The 17,327-nt window shown below is 34.3% G+C and overlaps 1 protein-coding gene across 1 annotated transcript in view; it reads left to right on the top strand.

The window, feature by feature from the left end:
- The window catches only part of LOC107692561 (cytoplasmic phosphatidylinositol transfer protein 1-like), a 13,447-nt gene extending 2,110 nt beyond the window's left edge, over positions 1-11,337 (top strand). Inside the window, exons 2-10 of the mRNA XM_016491653.1 lie at positions 427-575; positions 2,866-2,954; positions 3,125-3,132; positions 3,246-3,317; positions 5,960-6,052; positions 8,401-8,556; positions 8,650-8,713; positions 8,879-8,965; positions 10,318-11,337. Of these exons, the coding sequence (XP_016347139.1) occupies positions 427-575; positions 2,866-2,954; positions 3,125-3,132; positions 3,246-3,317; positions 5,960-6,052; positions 8,401-8,556; positions 8,650-8,713; positions 8,879-8,965; positions 10,318-10,475 (876 nt within the window). The 3' untranslated portion in view covers positions 10,476-11,337. The remainder of the gene's footprint in view (positions 1-426; positions 576-2,865; positions 2,955-3,124; positions 3,133-3,245; positions 3,318-5,959; positions 6,053-8,400; positions 8,557-8,649; positions 8,714-8,878; positions 8,966-10,317) is intronic.
- Positions 11,338-17,327: the final 5,990 nt, after the last annotated feature.

Genomic DNA, 17,327 nt, shown 5'->3' with positions numbered 1-17,327 from the left:
ATATATATATATATATATATATATATATACACACACACACAAACATATACATATATAAAGTCTATTTTGATTACTGTGAATTTGACAGCATTGAACTCAGAAAAAATATGTCTTATGGGCTATTAGATATATTTTATAACATACAGATTGGTGAATAAATTGTCATAATTAGTTAAAAACGATGAAAATATTTAATGTTTTGTCTCAAAACTTACATTGGACTAATTTCTCTTTAAATTCCAATTCAACATTCACGTGGCCAAAACCCCAATTCAATTTGCACTCCACCTTATGAGCTAAAAATGAGCCATTTCTTAAATCTAGAACTCTCCTCAACCCAGCTACAAAACAAGTCCAAAAAAAGAGAGAAATGAAACATATGAGGTCACAAACAAGAGGTCAACAATTTCTTTCTCTCTTCCTCAGTACAAGATCGGCCAGTTATACATGATCAGCAAGCACAGCAGTGAGCAGAGCGGAGGAGGCGAAGGGGTGGAGGTCGTCCGTAATGAACCCTGCACAGACCCCAAACACGGAGCCGGACAGATCACAGAGAAACGCATCTACCTCAACAGGTGAGGCCGCGCATGCGCACGTGCACACACACACACACACACACACACACACACGTGCACGCATAAGCGATCCTGTTTCTTTCACGGTTTACATCACCCACCTGCCAACGTGCCAGCGATCAGCTATTATTGATGACTGCAGCTAACACCTTTATGCATGCAGCACAGCTCCGTCCATCGCTCACTTTCCCTCCAAAAATACCTTCTCTCTTCCTGTCGGGCTTCACGCAGAATCACACATCAGCATAAGCGTCCGACAGAAGATCACGTACACATTCAGTCAGATATCTTCCCACGCCGTGAACATGCACACACACTTATTGTAATTGCCTGTTTTCTTGTGTTCCTTACACTCTCGCCCTACAAGGACAAAACACACACACACACACACACACACACACACACACACACACTCAGTCATTATATGCTGTTGTGAATATGAATTACTGCACCTCTAGCAGTAAAACAAATTTTTCAAGCCATTAATGTGTTAGCAAAGCCCAAAAGGGCAGAGCATTAAGTTCCTAATGGTCAAATAAATCTTATCGTGGAGCATGTGAGTCTAATTCAAATGCTGATATTACCGCAGACGAGATCATTATATGCTGTTTACAAGTACAGCACGCTGAACCACTGCATTGTAATTATGAATAATTTAACTTGTATCGTCAAGATACGAGCGGCAAAGGATCGTAACATAATGGCAGTTTTTGGGTGGGAATGTGCTGTTCCGCGGGAACACGCTGTGGAAATGTCTGTCCCTTCAGGAATGGGAAAGAGAGAGTGTGAGAACGCGCTCGACACAACTGGCTGACCGTGAATGATCTACATCTTCTCTTCTCCACCCCTCTCTTCTCATCCTCTGTCCATCCATCCATCACTCAAGTCCTCAGGCTGTAAATCTCAAGCGCTGTCTGTGCCGCCTTATCGTACAGTGCTGAGTTCATTATCTCTCTCCCTCGGTATGGGCTTTCTTGGACTCTGACTGTGTTTTTGTAAGGGACAGATGGCACCAGACACTTCTGGAAGTGAGACTTGTAGCTATTGTGACGGTCGTTTGACCTCTTGACCCAAAACACAAACACGCATGCACCTCTAAAGTGGCCTAAAAAGTATCTGGACTCTTAACTTTAAATGACTGGCATTGCACAAGATAGAAAATATCAAAACAAACAGCTACTGCAAACATATTATGCAAGAAATTTTATCCAAACTAACTTTTTTCAGTAGTTGATCATTAAACCATACTATTGTTCATTTAAAAAAAAAAAGAAGTCTTTTACACTCAGCAAGGCATTTATATTATATATTATATCACAAATTTAAAATAACTGTTTGCATTTTAATACATTTTAAAATGTCATTTATTTCTGTGATTGCAAAGCTGAATTTTTAGCAGCCATTCAGTCTTTTTATTCTAATATGCCGATTTTCTGCTCAAGAAACATTTGTGCTATTTATCAGTTGTGCTACTACTTAATATTCTTTTGTGGAAATTATTACATTTTTTTCAAGATTCTATGATAAATTAAAAGAACAGCATTTATTTTAAATAAAAATCTTTTGTAACAAAATAAATGCCTTTTGATTGATTTAATGCATCCTTGCTGAATAAAAGTATTAATTTCCTTATTTTACAAAGAAATCTTACCGACCCCGAATTTTGGAATGATATTCTATATATTTTATCATTTAAAACCTAAAAGTTGATCCTGTCATATAGTAATACATCTTTTTTATTATATAATATTATTATGGTTAATATTACACTAATGTTAATTCATACAATTAAAAATTTTGAAAATTGACATCGGAAATGAACGTTAATCAAGATAATGTAGAAATTAACATTAATCTAGATTAATAAATTCTGTGAAAGTATTGTTCATTGTTAGTTCATGATACCAATTATACAGAAAAACATTAAAGGTAACAAACATTATGAACATTATTTATAACATAGACATCTTAAAGTATAACAGAAGTGTCTGTGAAGAGAAATATAAAACATTCCACGAGGCTTTTGTACAACTAAGAAATTTTGTCAACCAGCTTCACCAGAAAGATTGTGCTAGATGATCAATTTTAACAGTTTCACTTGTGATCACAAGTTCAACTGTTGAACTTCATGGTGCATTTCTGCATTATGCAAGCCAAATCAGTACCTAACTAACATACACCCAACATGGAAATTCATGCTGGATTAAGCCTAGGGCTGTTTTTGTCTTTTGTTTAATATGTCTGTTGTGTCCTAACATCTTCTCATGTTTCCTTTTATGTCTCTGTTCAGCAAACTGCCAACCTGGATAAGAAAGTTTGTCCCCATGGTTTTTTATATCACAGAAACTGCCTGGAACTTCTACCCTTACACTGTAACAGGTCAGTTTAAACATTGTGTTACAATAAATACAAAAGTGTTTGAATATTAATGTATCGTCACATGGCACGCACATCTATGTTTTCTATTCAATACAACCAGCTGTGACCTAACACCCTATTTCTCTTCTGCATATCTCTCTTTTTCTCCATCCATTGGTGTTTTACTATAGAGTACACGGTAAGTATTCTCATATGTCAGCTCAAACTCATGCAGTTTGCTCTGGGCTCAACATAATCACCTCACTCTCTCCTTCTCGTCTTTCTCTCTCGCTTCTTTGCTCTTTCCACAAGTGTTCCTTCCTACCGAGGTTCCATGTCAAGATTGAGACGCACTTTGAGAATGACAACGGTTGCAATGAAAATGTGAGTGAGAGATGGCAACACACATACACACACACACTCACTCACACACAGTGTGTGTTCTTACAGGAGATAATCCTCTTAAAGGAGGACGATTCATCAGAGGCACATGTAGCTTCCGCGTCCTTGTAAAGGCCATTATGCTTGTGTCTGTCTCTGAAGCACTCAGTAGTAACAGTCAGGCAAGATCCAAACACTCCACCTTCCTCCTGTGACATACGACACCAATGCCTTTAAAGCAGGGCCTCAAACTACTGGTGTGGGTCAAAAAGATTTTGTTCAGACATGTGTAGAAAATCTAGGTCTCTTGTATTTAAACCAGAACTCACTGTGACATGCCTTTAGTTAATGAATACCACATTTTTATTTTTGGTGCTCTGCACAGCTACACTACCAACCCCCCCCCCCCAGCAAGGATGCATTAAATTGCTTAAAATAAATAAATTACATAAATACTCTTCTTTTTAATTTTCTATTCTTCAAAGAATCCTGAAAAAAGTGCATCACATTTTCCACAAAATTATTAAGCAGCACAACTGTTAATTTTTTTGTACATAATGGTAATTCTTTCAACACTGATAATATAAAGTTTGAGCACCAAATCAGCACATTAAAATAATTTCTGAAGGATCATGTGACACTGAAGACTGGAGTAATGATGCTGAAGATTCAGCTTTGCCATCACAGGAATAAATTACATTTTGAAATATAATAAAATAAAAAAAACAGTAATTTTTAAGTGTAATAATTGCAATAATACTGTGATCAATTAAATGCAGCCTTGGTGAGCATAAGAAACTTCTTTCAAAAACAGACGCTATATATATACTGTATATATATAAGTACTAATATCAGCTACTGGACAATATTAGACATAATTAGAAATTATAGTAAAGTTATTATTTTATTTATATATTAGCTAAAATTATAGTAGAAGTTCATTTCTCAAATTTTTACTTCTAGATTTTTACACTCAATGCTAATCTTTAAAAACACAAATAATTTAACAATTAAAAACACAAATTTAGCATTTAATTAATCTAATTAATCTAGCAAAGTTAAAAAATTAATACCCATTTTTCATACTGTCTTTTTTTATTTATTTAGACCAAAAAAATTAATAATGGCCATAAGACAATAACATTAAAATAATATTCATCTTATCAGTATTGGCCAGACTTTTAAAACTGTGCATCTGCTTTAAATAACTTCTCACCATGACATCAAATGTTTTTGGTTTCTTAATGGGGCTTAATGGGGAAAATTGCAGTGCTCAGGAAATACAATCTCATGAGTCGCTCCAAGGTCTTTCCATACATGAATAACCATATAACTGCATAAGTTTTAGATTTAAAAAAAAACATTTTCAACTAGCCTGCAGGTAATGAGAGTCTCCTGCTTTAAAGTGAACAAACAGACAATTTATTTAGCCATGTTGTCATTCAGAGTTTTTACTTAGTACTTATTGTGATGAGTTGAGTTATTACTGGTTTGCAGTGTGTTTGTTTGCATACAGCGGATGAAAGCGAGAGAGGCACTTGTGCCTCGGAGTGCTCTCTGTTATTAAGAAATGAAAAATACGACTTAAACAAGATCCAACCTGCCACAAAGCGACTCAAAGATTTATGAGCGCGTCTGCCTGTGAGAAACAAAGTGAGAGGGAGATGGCGGGAGAGTTTTGTTATTGATACTTTGTAATTGAATTGAAAATTCAAAAGTAAAAAAAAACTGTCACTGGTGCGGTACCTTTTCAAAAGGTACAAACATGTACCTTTAAGGTACTATTATGCACTCTCTAGGGGTAAATAAGGTACAGTACAAGGGTCTATCTTCTGAAACAGTTCCAGCTTTTGTACCTTTTTTTCTGAGAGTGTATTACATAAACACTAAATGAACAACAAGATATCTGTTTTGCATACAGGCACATTCAAACAAATGAAAATAATACTGTCAACACATCAGAAGAGAGGAAGAGTAAACATTACAACAGCTTTTCAACGAGGAAAGAACGGAGGAGAAAAACAGCAGCAATTTGTAAAATACTTGCATTGATTTTAACCATAAACAACATAAAAAGTGTCTGAAACAGAGAGACAAAATAGAGAACGCCACTTATTTTCTTAATTGCTTATTTTTCATTCGTTCTTTTAGATTCCAGCGGGTGCAAAAAGCACCTGCAATGCTGCACAGTCAAAGCAGCCTTCCTTTAAGTTAAGACTTGTTATCTGCTTTCTTTTTCCACTGGCCTGCAGTAGTTTGCATAATTCAGTACTTCTGCCTATAGTAGGCTTGATTTTGCACTCTTTGTTTCCATGTTTTTTGCATTAATTCAGAGTCTCTGCCTACGCCCTAGAGTCTTGTGTTAGGTTGTGGGTCAAGGTTCTGTAATGGGCTACAGAATGTTTAACCGGTTGCATTGTGTGGTATTTTATATGAAGATCGCTCTGAGCACTGAAACACATTCCCACTGTCTTCAATCAGATGCAGAAGCTGGTGCATTTGTAGGCTTCTTTGTTTACAAAACTTGAACTTGCAGTGTCATTTTTTCACTTGGGCATTAGGGGCTTGCCGGAATAAGAAAGCAGCGTGTTCTTTCATATATTGTTGGATTTGTCTGACCGTGCTGTCTGATGTTTCCTGTGCAGGTGTTTGGTGATGACCCCACTCCAAAGGACAGTGTCTGCTTTTTGGATATTTTAAGCGATCCAATCCCTGACAAGCATTATAAGAAGTCGGAGGTACACACACATTCATATATGCATAAATACAGGGCAAAACAAAATCAGGGCTGGGTGAAATTCAGAATTTAAGAGCAGGCTCATTTTCAATTCATGAGTTGAAATGTGAATTGAATTGGCCACACGCCACAGGATGCTAAATTGGGATTTGAATCGGAATGGCAGGAAGAGGAATGTATGGAACTGCAATCTACATAAGAGGAATTTCATTAGTCCAACACAAGTTTCATCAAAACATAAATAAATAATTAATTTCGCCTAATTATGCCTATTTATCTCCCTGTATGTAGGCTACATTTTTTTCTCAGCTCATTAGACTAAACTGAGTGCTGTCACATTAAAACGAACATCAAAACATGTTTTATTTGACATACGGCAGGGGGTTTCAAATTTTTGATACAAAGGACCCCCTAAATATAATGATCCCCCTGAGAGAGACACTTTTCCTAAAATATAAAGCAATTATAAATTTTTATGTATAAAGATCAAATTATACTTTATAAATATTAAAAACATCACATTGTTTTATATAAAATCATTAACTGGTTTTACATTGTCAGTGTATTAAAATCAACAAAAAAGTAGTTGTGATTTATCTGATTTAATTAGAAATAAAAGGCAGAATCAAAAATTCAAGTACAAGTTCAAAATCTTTTCACGTTTTGTTTAAAAATCCCTACTACATTTTTTTCAGTCAGTAGCCTAAGTAGCATTTCAAACACTGATTGTTAATATAATTTAATAGCCCATATGTTGGGTATATGATAACATTTCTAGCTAATTCATATGAACACTTACAGAAAATATAATTGCTTGTACTTGCTTAAATTTAAATTGTACATTTGTACCACGTTTAAATGGTACATAAAGATTTGAATTGGAGTTGAGTTCAGAATGGTTCACAACTTTGACTCACAAATAAGTATCTGTGTTCTTTAGGTCTTTGTGGCCTCACAGAGGTGCAAATGTCTTCAGAGCTAGCATTTAAATGACACAACAGAGACATAAGTACTGTGTGTGCACACAAGCACAGAAGCAAAACCACAAGACAAGCATTACATAAAAACCACATTCCTCAGTGCACTCTACTTAGAGATACAGTTCATTGGAATCTGCTGCCTTTTCAGTGGACAAATAATACATCAGAGGAAAGCATGTTTCCATGTTACACTCACAGATTCAGTCATGCGCAACCTCAAATCCATAGCTGTCATATGCCGAGTAAGGAATAGGACAAATCCAAAAGGATTACAGTTTTCAATAAGAAAAAACAGCTGAGATACACTGGAGACAAGCTCAGACATGTTGACAAAAGGCAGTTAAACAAATTATCATATCACTTCTACAGACAAAAGGGACCAAATATAAACTTTAAAGTAGGCATGGCTGAATCAATGTTCCAGTATTATATTATATTATCACAAGTTGTTAAAAAACAGATTATGTTCTATAACTGATAATTAATGTAATAAATTAATAAAAACAATCCTGATAATCCACAGTTTAGGCCTAATCATTGTTAATAATGGCTTTCAAATATAAATGTTAGATGGATTTAATTTCCATTTTATCATCAAAAATCAAAAGCTTTCCATTTAATGGAGACAAAATGACATTTATAAACTAATAAAATTAATAAATAAAATAATTACAAATGTCTATAAATAGGCTTGGTAGTCTTAAGAAATTTTTATTTTATTAATACATAATTTGCATTAAATAAAAATCAAAGCTAAATAGGAAAAATTAGGAACTAGTTAGTTTATGACAGCTATAGTCAACATTTCAATTTGCATAAATATTGAAAAAAGGAATAAGACTATTCACTGGTCATACTTTAAAAGGGTCCAAATAATGTTATTCCTTACGTCACTATTTAAAATAATAATAATAATTTTTGTAACAGGAATCATGCATGCACCAACAAGAGTGCAGCTAAATATTACATTTCTGCTCATTAAAATGAGTTAATTATTCATAACAGCTTGTATGACAATTCACTGAATATCAACTCCACAGATCATATACTAAAAGATTTTAATTGATAAAAACAGACACTCTTTTAAAACAGTACTGATACCAAAATGTAATACTAGCTACTTTTCATGCTAGGTTAATTTAGGTTCATGTTAGATAATAGTTAATCAAACATATAGGTCTCGCAACCAAAAGCATGAGATTTGTGCCTCTAACGCTTTAGAAATTGGACACCACATGATCAACTGTGAAATGTATTGTCACCCCTGCACAGTAATTCATGCACAGCATGCAACACACACACTCACACACAAGAGCAAGCAATGATCTGCTCACTCAGCAGGTAATGTGTATCTACTTAAAACAAACAGGATCTGAGCAACTGGGTGTCACAGAAAACAGGCCGGGGACCCCTTGTGGACGGCTGGAGGAACACCACTAAACCTATCATGTGCTCCTACAAAAGAGTCACCTGTAGCTTTGAGGTCTACGGCTTCCAGGGGCGAACAGAGGACTTCATTCACAGGGTACTGACCATAACATCCCATGCATTGCATCATGCTGTTTAGTCATGTAATCCCATCATGTGTCATATTACGGCATGTTGTGATTCATCATAGAACATTCGTGACATTCTGTTGGTGGGACACAGACAGGCGGTGGCATGGATTGACGAGTGGCATGGTAAATGAGATGTATTGCAATGCTTCATTACCATAATTAACCACATGCTCTGTTAAGTACACACAAGAATCCTGATCCCTCGCTTGGCACTCGATTGCTGTACGTCATCTATCTTAATTCTTCACAAATACACACTAAATGCATAACAAATATTTGTGCATGCAGGAATGACACTCGAGCAGGTGAGAGAGTATGAGAGAAAACAGCAGGAGGAAACCAACAGCAAACTCAATAGTGACATTACCTGCACAGGTATGCTGAAATTAAAAATAATTTGGAATTTACTTACTTATTTGTGACCCTGGACCACAAAACCAGTCATAAGGGTCAATTTTGTGAAATTGAGATTTTTACATCACCTGAAAGCTGAATAAGCTTTCCATTGATGTATGGCTTGTTAGGATAGGACAATATTTGACTGAGATACAACTATTTGAAAATCTGGAACCTGAGGGTGAAAAAAAATCAAAATATTGAGAAAATCGCCTTTAAAGTTATCCAAAGCAATGAATATTACTAATCAAAAATTAAGTTTTGATATATTTACGGTAGGAAATTTACAAAATATATTCATGGAACATTATCTTTACTTAATATTCTAATTATTTTTAGCATAATAAAAAATCGATAATTTTGACCCATACAATGTATTTTTGGCTATTGCTACAAATATACCCGTGCTACTTATGACTGGTTTTGTGCTCGAGTCCAGGGTCACATTTATGATTTAACACCAAATCAGAAGCAATGGCTATATTCATGGAAAATTCAACAGTATTATGGCTATAATGTTTAGAATAATTTAACAATTTTATCTTGAAAACGACCAACATACAAAAATATACATATATAGTTAAATTAACAATAATAACAATAGTAATAATAATAGTTATATAGAATTTTTCAATTTAATTTTAAAATTCTAAAATGATTCCAGGAGAATCTTTTTTTAAAAACTGTCCAATTTATTTATTTTCTGAATAAAACGTTTAAAAATGGACATTATATTCAAATACGTTTAAAACTCAAGAAATGATTACACACATCACAAATCAGACTCTCTTCCTCTTTTAGTAAATAAGTGCGAGTGAGTCTTGAGTGACCAATTCGATGAAAATTTTGAATCAATATAAAAAATTTGCTTGTTTGAATAGTGACCTAGAGATATAATAAAGAAAAATTATATTTTAATTGATTTTCATAATGTTTCCAGATTCACGTTAAGAGTTTCAATAGATTTTAGCTTTCCTATGGCTCAAACAATAGAGCACAGCCCTAGCAACGCCAAGGTCATGGGTTCAATTCCCAAGGAAAGCAAACGACTGATCAAATTTACCCTGAATACATTTGAATACACACTTTAGATAAAAGCCTCTGCCACATGAATAAATGTTAATGTAATTTTCAATGTGAACATCTCTCAGTATCCACACTGCCCTCTATTGGTGAACATTTTATACTACATCACAACTGTTACAGTTTAGTCAGCACTGTGATGCAACTTCATTATTAATATGGAAGTCATCATGATTTATAAAAACACTGTTGCAAAATGTTACGCTAAATCAGAAGCACAAAAAATAATTTTCTTTTCTGCTTCACAGACTCTGCTCCAATGCGACCCAGCTTCACTCGCTCCATGTCTGTTACAGATGAATCGTCACTGAAAAAGATGGGTGTAAAGACTGTAGACATTCCAAGCTCTCCGTCCTGCCCTTCCTCCCTCAAAAATCCCGTGAGATTAAACTCTACACCAGAATAATACCACATCGTCCACTGCCAGTACCTAGCCTACATTTAACAAAATTCTGGACTTGGACATTCTCTCCTAACCAAAACTAGAAAGACTTTGTCACATTGTCACTCACTGCTCTCCGTTCCATCTGGACTTGCATGCTTGTGTTCCATGCAGAGGCTGGCATCTGACAAAAACATCTTACTGAAGAATTGTAGATATTATGTAAAAAGACTCTGGCTTCTCATGAAGTTAAACCATAGTGCCTTAATTCATGTTTCTCACAGACCTCACCAAAATGGATTGAACAAATGGTCTATTCCCCTGCCTACGAACATGAAGGGGACCACAGAATGCAGATGAATGAATGAATGAATGATGCATTTATATAGCGCTTTATTGTGTATTTCCGTACACCCAAAGCGCTTTACAATCATGTGTGTGTGTGTGGGGCATCCACCAGATGAAAAGCCTCTATTGACATAATCAGTAGACTGTTTCAGTGAAACCCAATCATATGGATTATGGCAATCATGAGTGACTAGCTGAATTTTCTAGTGGGTTACGGGTTATTGAGGCTAACCTCTGACCCCGTATCAATACATTGACGGAACACAATTGATTGTTTAGTCGTGCAGCACATAGCGAGAACATTATCAATAGTACTCTGGGTGATCAGATGAAAAGACTACAATGGATGAAGCATTGTGTGTTATTTGACACCTGTCTTTTTAAGATGCCACTGGTGATAGTGCAGAACCATAAATTCACATCATTGATTAATAAGCCAACGTTGTTATGTCAAGCCGTTCAAACAAACCGAGGAATGTTGAAAGTGCCATTTCTTCACATATTTTTTTTTTATAATAAACTTGAGGGATGCATGATACTCTGTTTCTACACTGGTTATCAGCCAACAAACCGAGGAATGTTGAAAGTGCCATTTCTTCACATATTTTTTTTTATAATAAACTTGAGGGATGCATGATACTCTGTTTCTACACTGGTTATCAGCCAGTTTTTTTCAAGCACTTTTTTATTTATCAGTATCAGTAGATATTTGATATTAAATACTCATTTGCTCTGTTTTTACATTAAGATCTTTGCCATCATACAAAACACTCACTTAAAGTTCATCTTTAAAAACACAAATGATTTAATAAGACTGTTAAATATAATTTAATAACTTTAACAATTCTGAAAATGAAAATATTTTTTCATAATGAACATAATATTGTGGTCCCTAAATTCACTTGTCGCATTTATAAATCAATTAGGCTTATTTTAGTTGTTAGTGTCTTATTTTACCTACATGTGTGTGTATACGGAGTAAAAACAATAATATTTGAAATATTACAATTTTCTATTTTAATATTTTAAAAATGCCATTTATTCCTGTGATGGCAAAGCTGAATTCTCAACAGCCATTACTCAGTCTTCAGTGTCAGATGATTCTTCAGAATGTCCTCAACAATCATTTCTTTTTATAGTCTATGTCGAAAACTGCGGTGCCACTAAATTTTTATGGAAACTATGATACATTTTTTTCAGGATTCTTTGATAAATTTCAAAAAGTTCAAAAGAACAGTTCAAAAGAACAGTAATTCTTTGAAATGTAATGCATTCTTCCTGAATTATAATATCAGTTTCTTTCCCAAAAAACATAACAAAACAAAACTTTTCTTACTGACCCCAAACTTTTGAACAGTTTATATATATACATTTTTAATAACACTGCATCCCTATAGGTTAAAAGTATACTTACAGCAAGTATACTTGTTAATAACTCACTTCTTGGGGTAAAAGCCCCCAAAAAGCATCAATAAAAAGTGACTCTGTAAACAAAAGTCTGAGTGTAGGTATCTTGTAAGCTTTAAGCGTTCTAGGAACTGTATTTTTTGCGGTCATAGAATGTCCTCAACAATCATTTCTTTTTATAGTCTATGTCGAAAACTGCGGTGCCACTAAATTTTTATGGAAACTATGATACATTTTTTTCAGGATTCTTTGATAAATTTCAAAAAGTTCAAAAGAACAGTTCAAAAGAACAGTAATTCTTTGAAATGTAATGCATTCTTCCTGAATTATAATATCAGTTTCTTTCCCAAAAAACATAACAAAACAAAACTTTTCTTACTGACCCCAAACTTTTGAACAGTTTATATATATACATTTTTAATAACACTGCATCCCTATAGGTTAAAAGTATACTTACAGCAAGTATACTTGTTAATAACTCACTTCTTGGGGTAAAAGCCCCCAAAAAGCATCAATAAAAAGTGACTCTATAAACAAAAGTCTGAGTGTAGGTATCTTGTAAGCTTTAAGCGTTCTAGGAACTGCATTTTTTGCGGTCATATTCACCTTTTCTCCTCGCATATAATTGCAAAGATCCTTGCTGCTTCCTCCTGTGGCTATTACTGTATTCATTCATTCCTAGCATTTTATTTCCTTCTTTTTATCTTTCTGACGAAGGGATGTGGAAGGCAAAGATTGAATCCATGTTTCCTGAAGTCTTCTAGTAGCGCTCAAATGACTCCAGGCTGTTCTGTTACAGCTCTGGTTCTCTCTTTCTTTCAATTTCTCACTATCTTCAGCATTCTCTCTTCCTTTCCCTTGCTGACCCTCCTTCACATCCCAGTTTCTATCTCTCTCAGGAGAACATTTCTGATGTATAAATTTCATTAGAAGAAAGCTAAGGCAGTAGCACTAGTGCAGGCAGTGTAAAAGATCAGCTCTCTCTACCAGAATAGAATAAACAGTAAACCAGAATAGGACCTACACGATAATAATTTCATTTAAACACTAGTAATACTGTGCATGATTTGATTCGTATGGACCTCTTTATTATATTTTTATGGGTTGTGTCGTTTTAAAGCCTAAAAGCCCCCAGTCCTAATCCACTTTCATTACATTGAAAAGAGCAGCTAGGATATTCATCAAGCCTAAATTTTTCAAGCCTAAAATATTGTAATACAGCTTTAAATTTTGGTTTTCCATACATTAGAATGTGTCCTTATTTTTATTTTTTATGCAAAAAATGACTATCATATCATGATTTACAGAACACATCCACTAAAATGCCATTCAGTGAAACAATTTTATTGTGTAACAAGATTCTAAACAAAAATATATTGTCAGGTATATTTAGAACAGAATGACATTCTATTTAAGGATCACAGTGCAGCACAAAAATACTAATTAACTGATATTTAATTTTTTTTTACTATCCTTCAGGTTTTAACCATTGTTCTTGTCAGCAAAGGTTTTGTAGTAAGTGGAAAGGAACGAAGGAAGTGAAAATTATTAAAAATATTTAAAAAAAAATGAGTATGACCACATATTCTTTTATATATTTGAATAATATAAAACAAATAAATCTGTTACGCTGAATGACGATGGTTTGTTACACTCAATGACGTTTTGCCAAAAAGGGAGAGAATATTGGTGTTGAAATGTTTTTAGTAGTTTTAGTCTTTATCAATAAATTAGTTTTAATAACATTCCTGAGTAAATGACAGCAGGAGCAGATGTTGAAAAATAAAAAGCACTCTTACGGTATCTTGTTACTATGGACTCTCTTTTCAGAAACAGTGGTAAGCTATTATTCTGACAACTGCAAACCTTTCCCGTCTCCTTTCTAAGAGTGCCGCTCTAGCTACTGGCTTTGCATTTACTTTTAGCCAGTGCCTTGAAACTGGCAAAAAGTACAATCATGTCACTGTGATTGTAGGCATCTAAAATAAATCAGTAACACATACACACACACATACATAAACAATGCCTTAAAATATTAATTATACATTCCTCATTTACCAAATTGCTATCTATACAGTGACACTGAATGACGAAACTATCTTAGCATATATTGCAGGCTATCAACCTATATCAAATACTGCTTGACTAGTAAAGTTAATCAGTTATTCACAACATCTACATATTTTTCTAAATAAATCTAACAATACGTATTTTTGGGCATTTCATCAAATAGCATATGGTTTTGCAACTTAATTTAAGAGCAATAAATTACCTGCAGCACACCTATGTATATATGTATATATAACTATGTATATGCACTTTCTATGTATATAAAATAATTTTAGTAAATTTAATTTGATGTGGACACCAAAATGGGACATCTCATCTTCGACCCATCTACAGCCTATATCTAGCTTCATGAATGTCATTAATATCTGACCGCCCATATTATCTCAAAGAGATAAGCTGCATTGAGATAAAGAACATTCATCTGCATTGTGTTCCACAACTGTTAAATGTCAACAGACAATGCATATTTAACATTAGACATACCTGACTACAGTAAAATCGCTTAGTTTCACATAGAAATCACTGTAAACTGCAAACTGGATTTCACAGCAGAACAGATGTGCTGGATTAAAGACAGAAGACTGACCCAAGCCCTGCAAACTAACCCAGATACCAATGCCTTTTTGTCTGTCTCTAATCATTATTATCATAATAAAGTATAGGTGGGTTAAAAAGATCTCAAGGGTAATTTATGAGCAGTAATTATATTGCTGAAGCCACCTCCAGCCGACACACAGGCACACGCACAAGCATCCCCTCATGCAAGCAAATGTAGAGAGTTATGCATGCATGCACATACTCCCCCAAGAGGGTGGGAATGTTTGGGAGGCATTCATTGAAATTCAGGCCCTAAACATAGCACTCAGCACAACCATAAAGGACCCATATTTAATTGGCCCACCCAGCCCATTAATTACATAGCCAGAACTGCACTGCAACACAGCATATGTTCCCTAATAAAGCCCGATGGATCTTAATAGAGATGTATTATTGATTCACAAAGGTGGAATTAAACTTTTCCATATAAGCAGAGATCCCATGAAGCGCACATTGAGATAACTACTCTTACACACACATATTAACATAAGCTTACACACATATACTCTTGTGTGTTGTTATGGACACAAATATAGGTAGAAAATAATAAGTATGGTCATTATATGGATGCACACACACAAACACACAGGGCATGACATACAAGGGTCAAAATATGTCATTACATAATGAGACATCACCAACAAGCAGCCAAAAAGCCTCTCCACCCTAAACATGACCGTAATAGTAATGAGATCATATCCAGAAAACCAGGAAATCACCGTTTTCATCCTCAACAGCATTTGCCTTTTATTAAAACATAGGTAACTCTGCCTATAACTTCTTTTTCATCTGTATCTCTTCTTTTTCCTCATTCCTTTTCACTCTTTTCATTCATTATCATTTTCCATTTTGTGTATATGTATGTACAGGTCTACAATAAAAGCCAGAAATCCAGAAATTTTCTGCATTGTTACAAACAACTAAATAATAAACAGATGATAGATAGATAAATGATAGAGAGAAGATGAAGTATCTAAGATAAGACAGACAGACAGACCAACAGATAGACAGACAGATAGATAGATAGATAGATAGATATCATTTTCCATTTTGTGTATATGTATGTACAGGTCTACAATAAAAGCCAGAAATCCAGAAATTTTCTGCATTGTTACAAACAACTAAATAATAAACAGATGATAGATAGATAAATGATAGAGAGAAGATGAAGTATCTAAGATACACAGACAGACAGACCAACAGATAGACAGATAGATAGATAGATACTTTATTTTATACCACTGTTACAAATGAGGACGTCGCCAAAAGGAGATGTTTTGAGGTTCTGATGGATGGATTTAGCTCACATCTGGATCCAAATTTGTCCGCAAAATATGATTAAGTAGGTACACACACAGAGGCACAAGCCTGTCATTTATTCTAAATATTAAATATTTAACAAAGAGTCATTGCACACTTGAGGACTATAAATAAACAAATGATGCAATCATTACATCATCAAAGCTGTAAACCCCCACCACTACTCCATTCATCTTTAGAAGAAAGAGCTGCAGTTAAATTACTGCACCAGTTTGCATGATGTACCTGCCTGCCTTGGGATTGCTGTCGAATCCTTTGTCCTACTCCATCAACAGGACATGTCTGCATGATTTGTTGAAGGCCTTGAGAGCTTTGACATCACTACAATCAATATCAGTTATTCATGAATTAATAATGAAAAGCGCTGTAAGCCATTCGCAGTTTTGGAACTTCTGCCAAAACAAAGACGCTGATTTAGACACGCCCACTGCTTCATAAACCCCGCCCTTAAAAATAAAATTGAGACCGATTAAAACCGCTGGAGGCCGTGGGTAACGCCAGCTGTCATCAAAAATTAATAACGTCCGGTTGCAATGTCGCTGCAAGTTGCTGTCAGTGTGAACTACTAACTTACAGTATTATGCACTTAGCTTACTGTGAATGTGCAAAATGATTGACAGGTGGCGCGGCCACTGTTATAACGCCAATTAGCTGGATCGCAGTCACTTTTTTATTATATACTTTTATTGATTTTAGTGCTGTCATACGATTAATCGGGATTAGTCGCATCCAAAACAAAAGTTTTTGTTTACATAATATATGTGTGTGTTCTGTGTATATTTATTATGTATATATAAAGACATATACATACAGCATATATTTTGAAAATATTTACATGTATTTACGTGTATATATTTATATTCATATGAATTGTATCATATATAAATATATTTAATATATAAACGTAACATATTTTTCTCAAATATATACATGCATGTGTGTGTATTTATATATAAATAATAAATAATAATAATAATATATTTTTAAAAAATAAATACAAATGTTAGTTTTTAATACAATTATAAATAGGCTAATAATAAATAATAATAATTGTATTTAATAATAATAAAACCACCACTAGCTCTGCACCCCTTTACCTAAATTCATTACTTCATCGTTATGTGCCCTCTAGAA

Source organism: Sinocyclocheilus anshuiensis, unplaced genomic scaffold, assembly GCF_001515605.1.
Source record: "Sinocyclocheilus anshuiensis isolate Anshui unplaced genomic scaffold, SAMN03320099.WGS_v1.1 scaffold831, whole genome shotgun sequence".
NCBI classification, from domain to species: Eukaryota; Metazoa; Chordata; class Actinopteri; order Cypriniformes; family Cyprinidae; genus Sinocyclocheilus; species Sinocyclocheilus anshuiensis.
The sequence above is the reverse complement of the archived record's forward strand: the minus strand, read 5'-3'. Positions and strand labels throughout refer to the sequence as shown.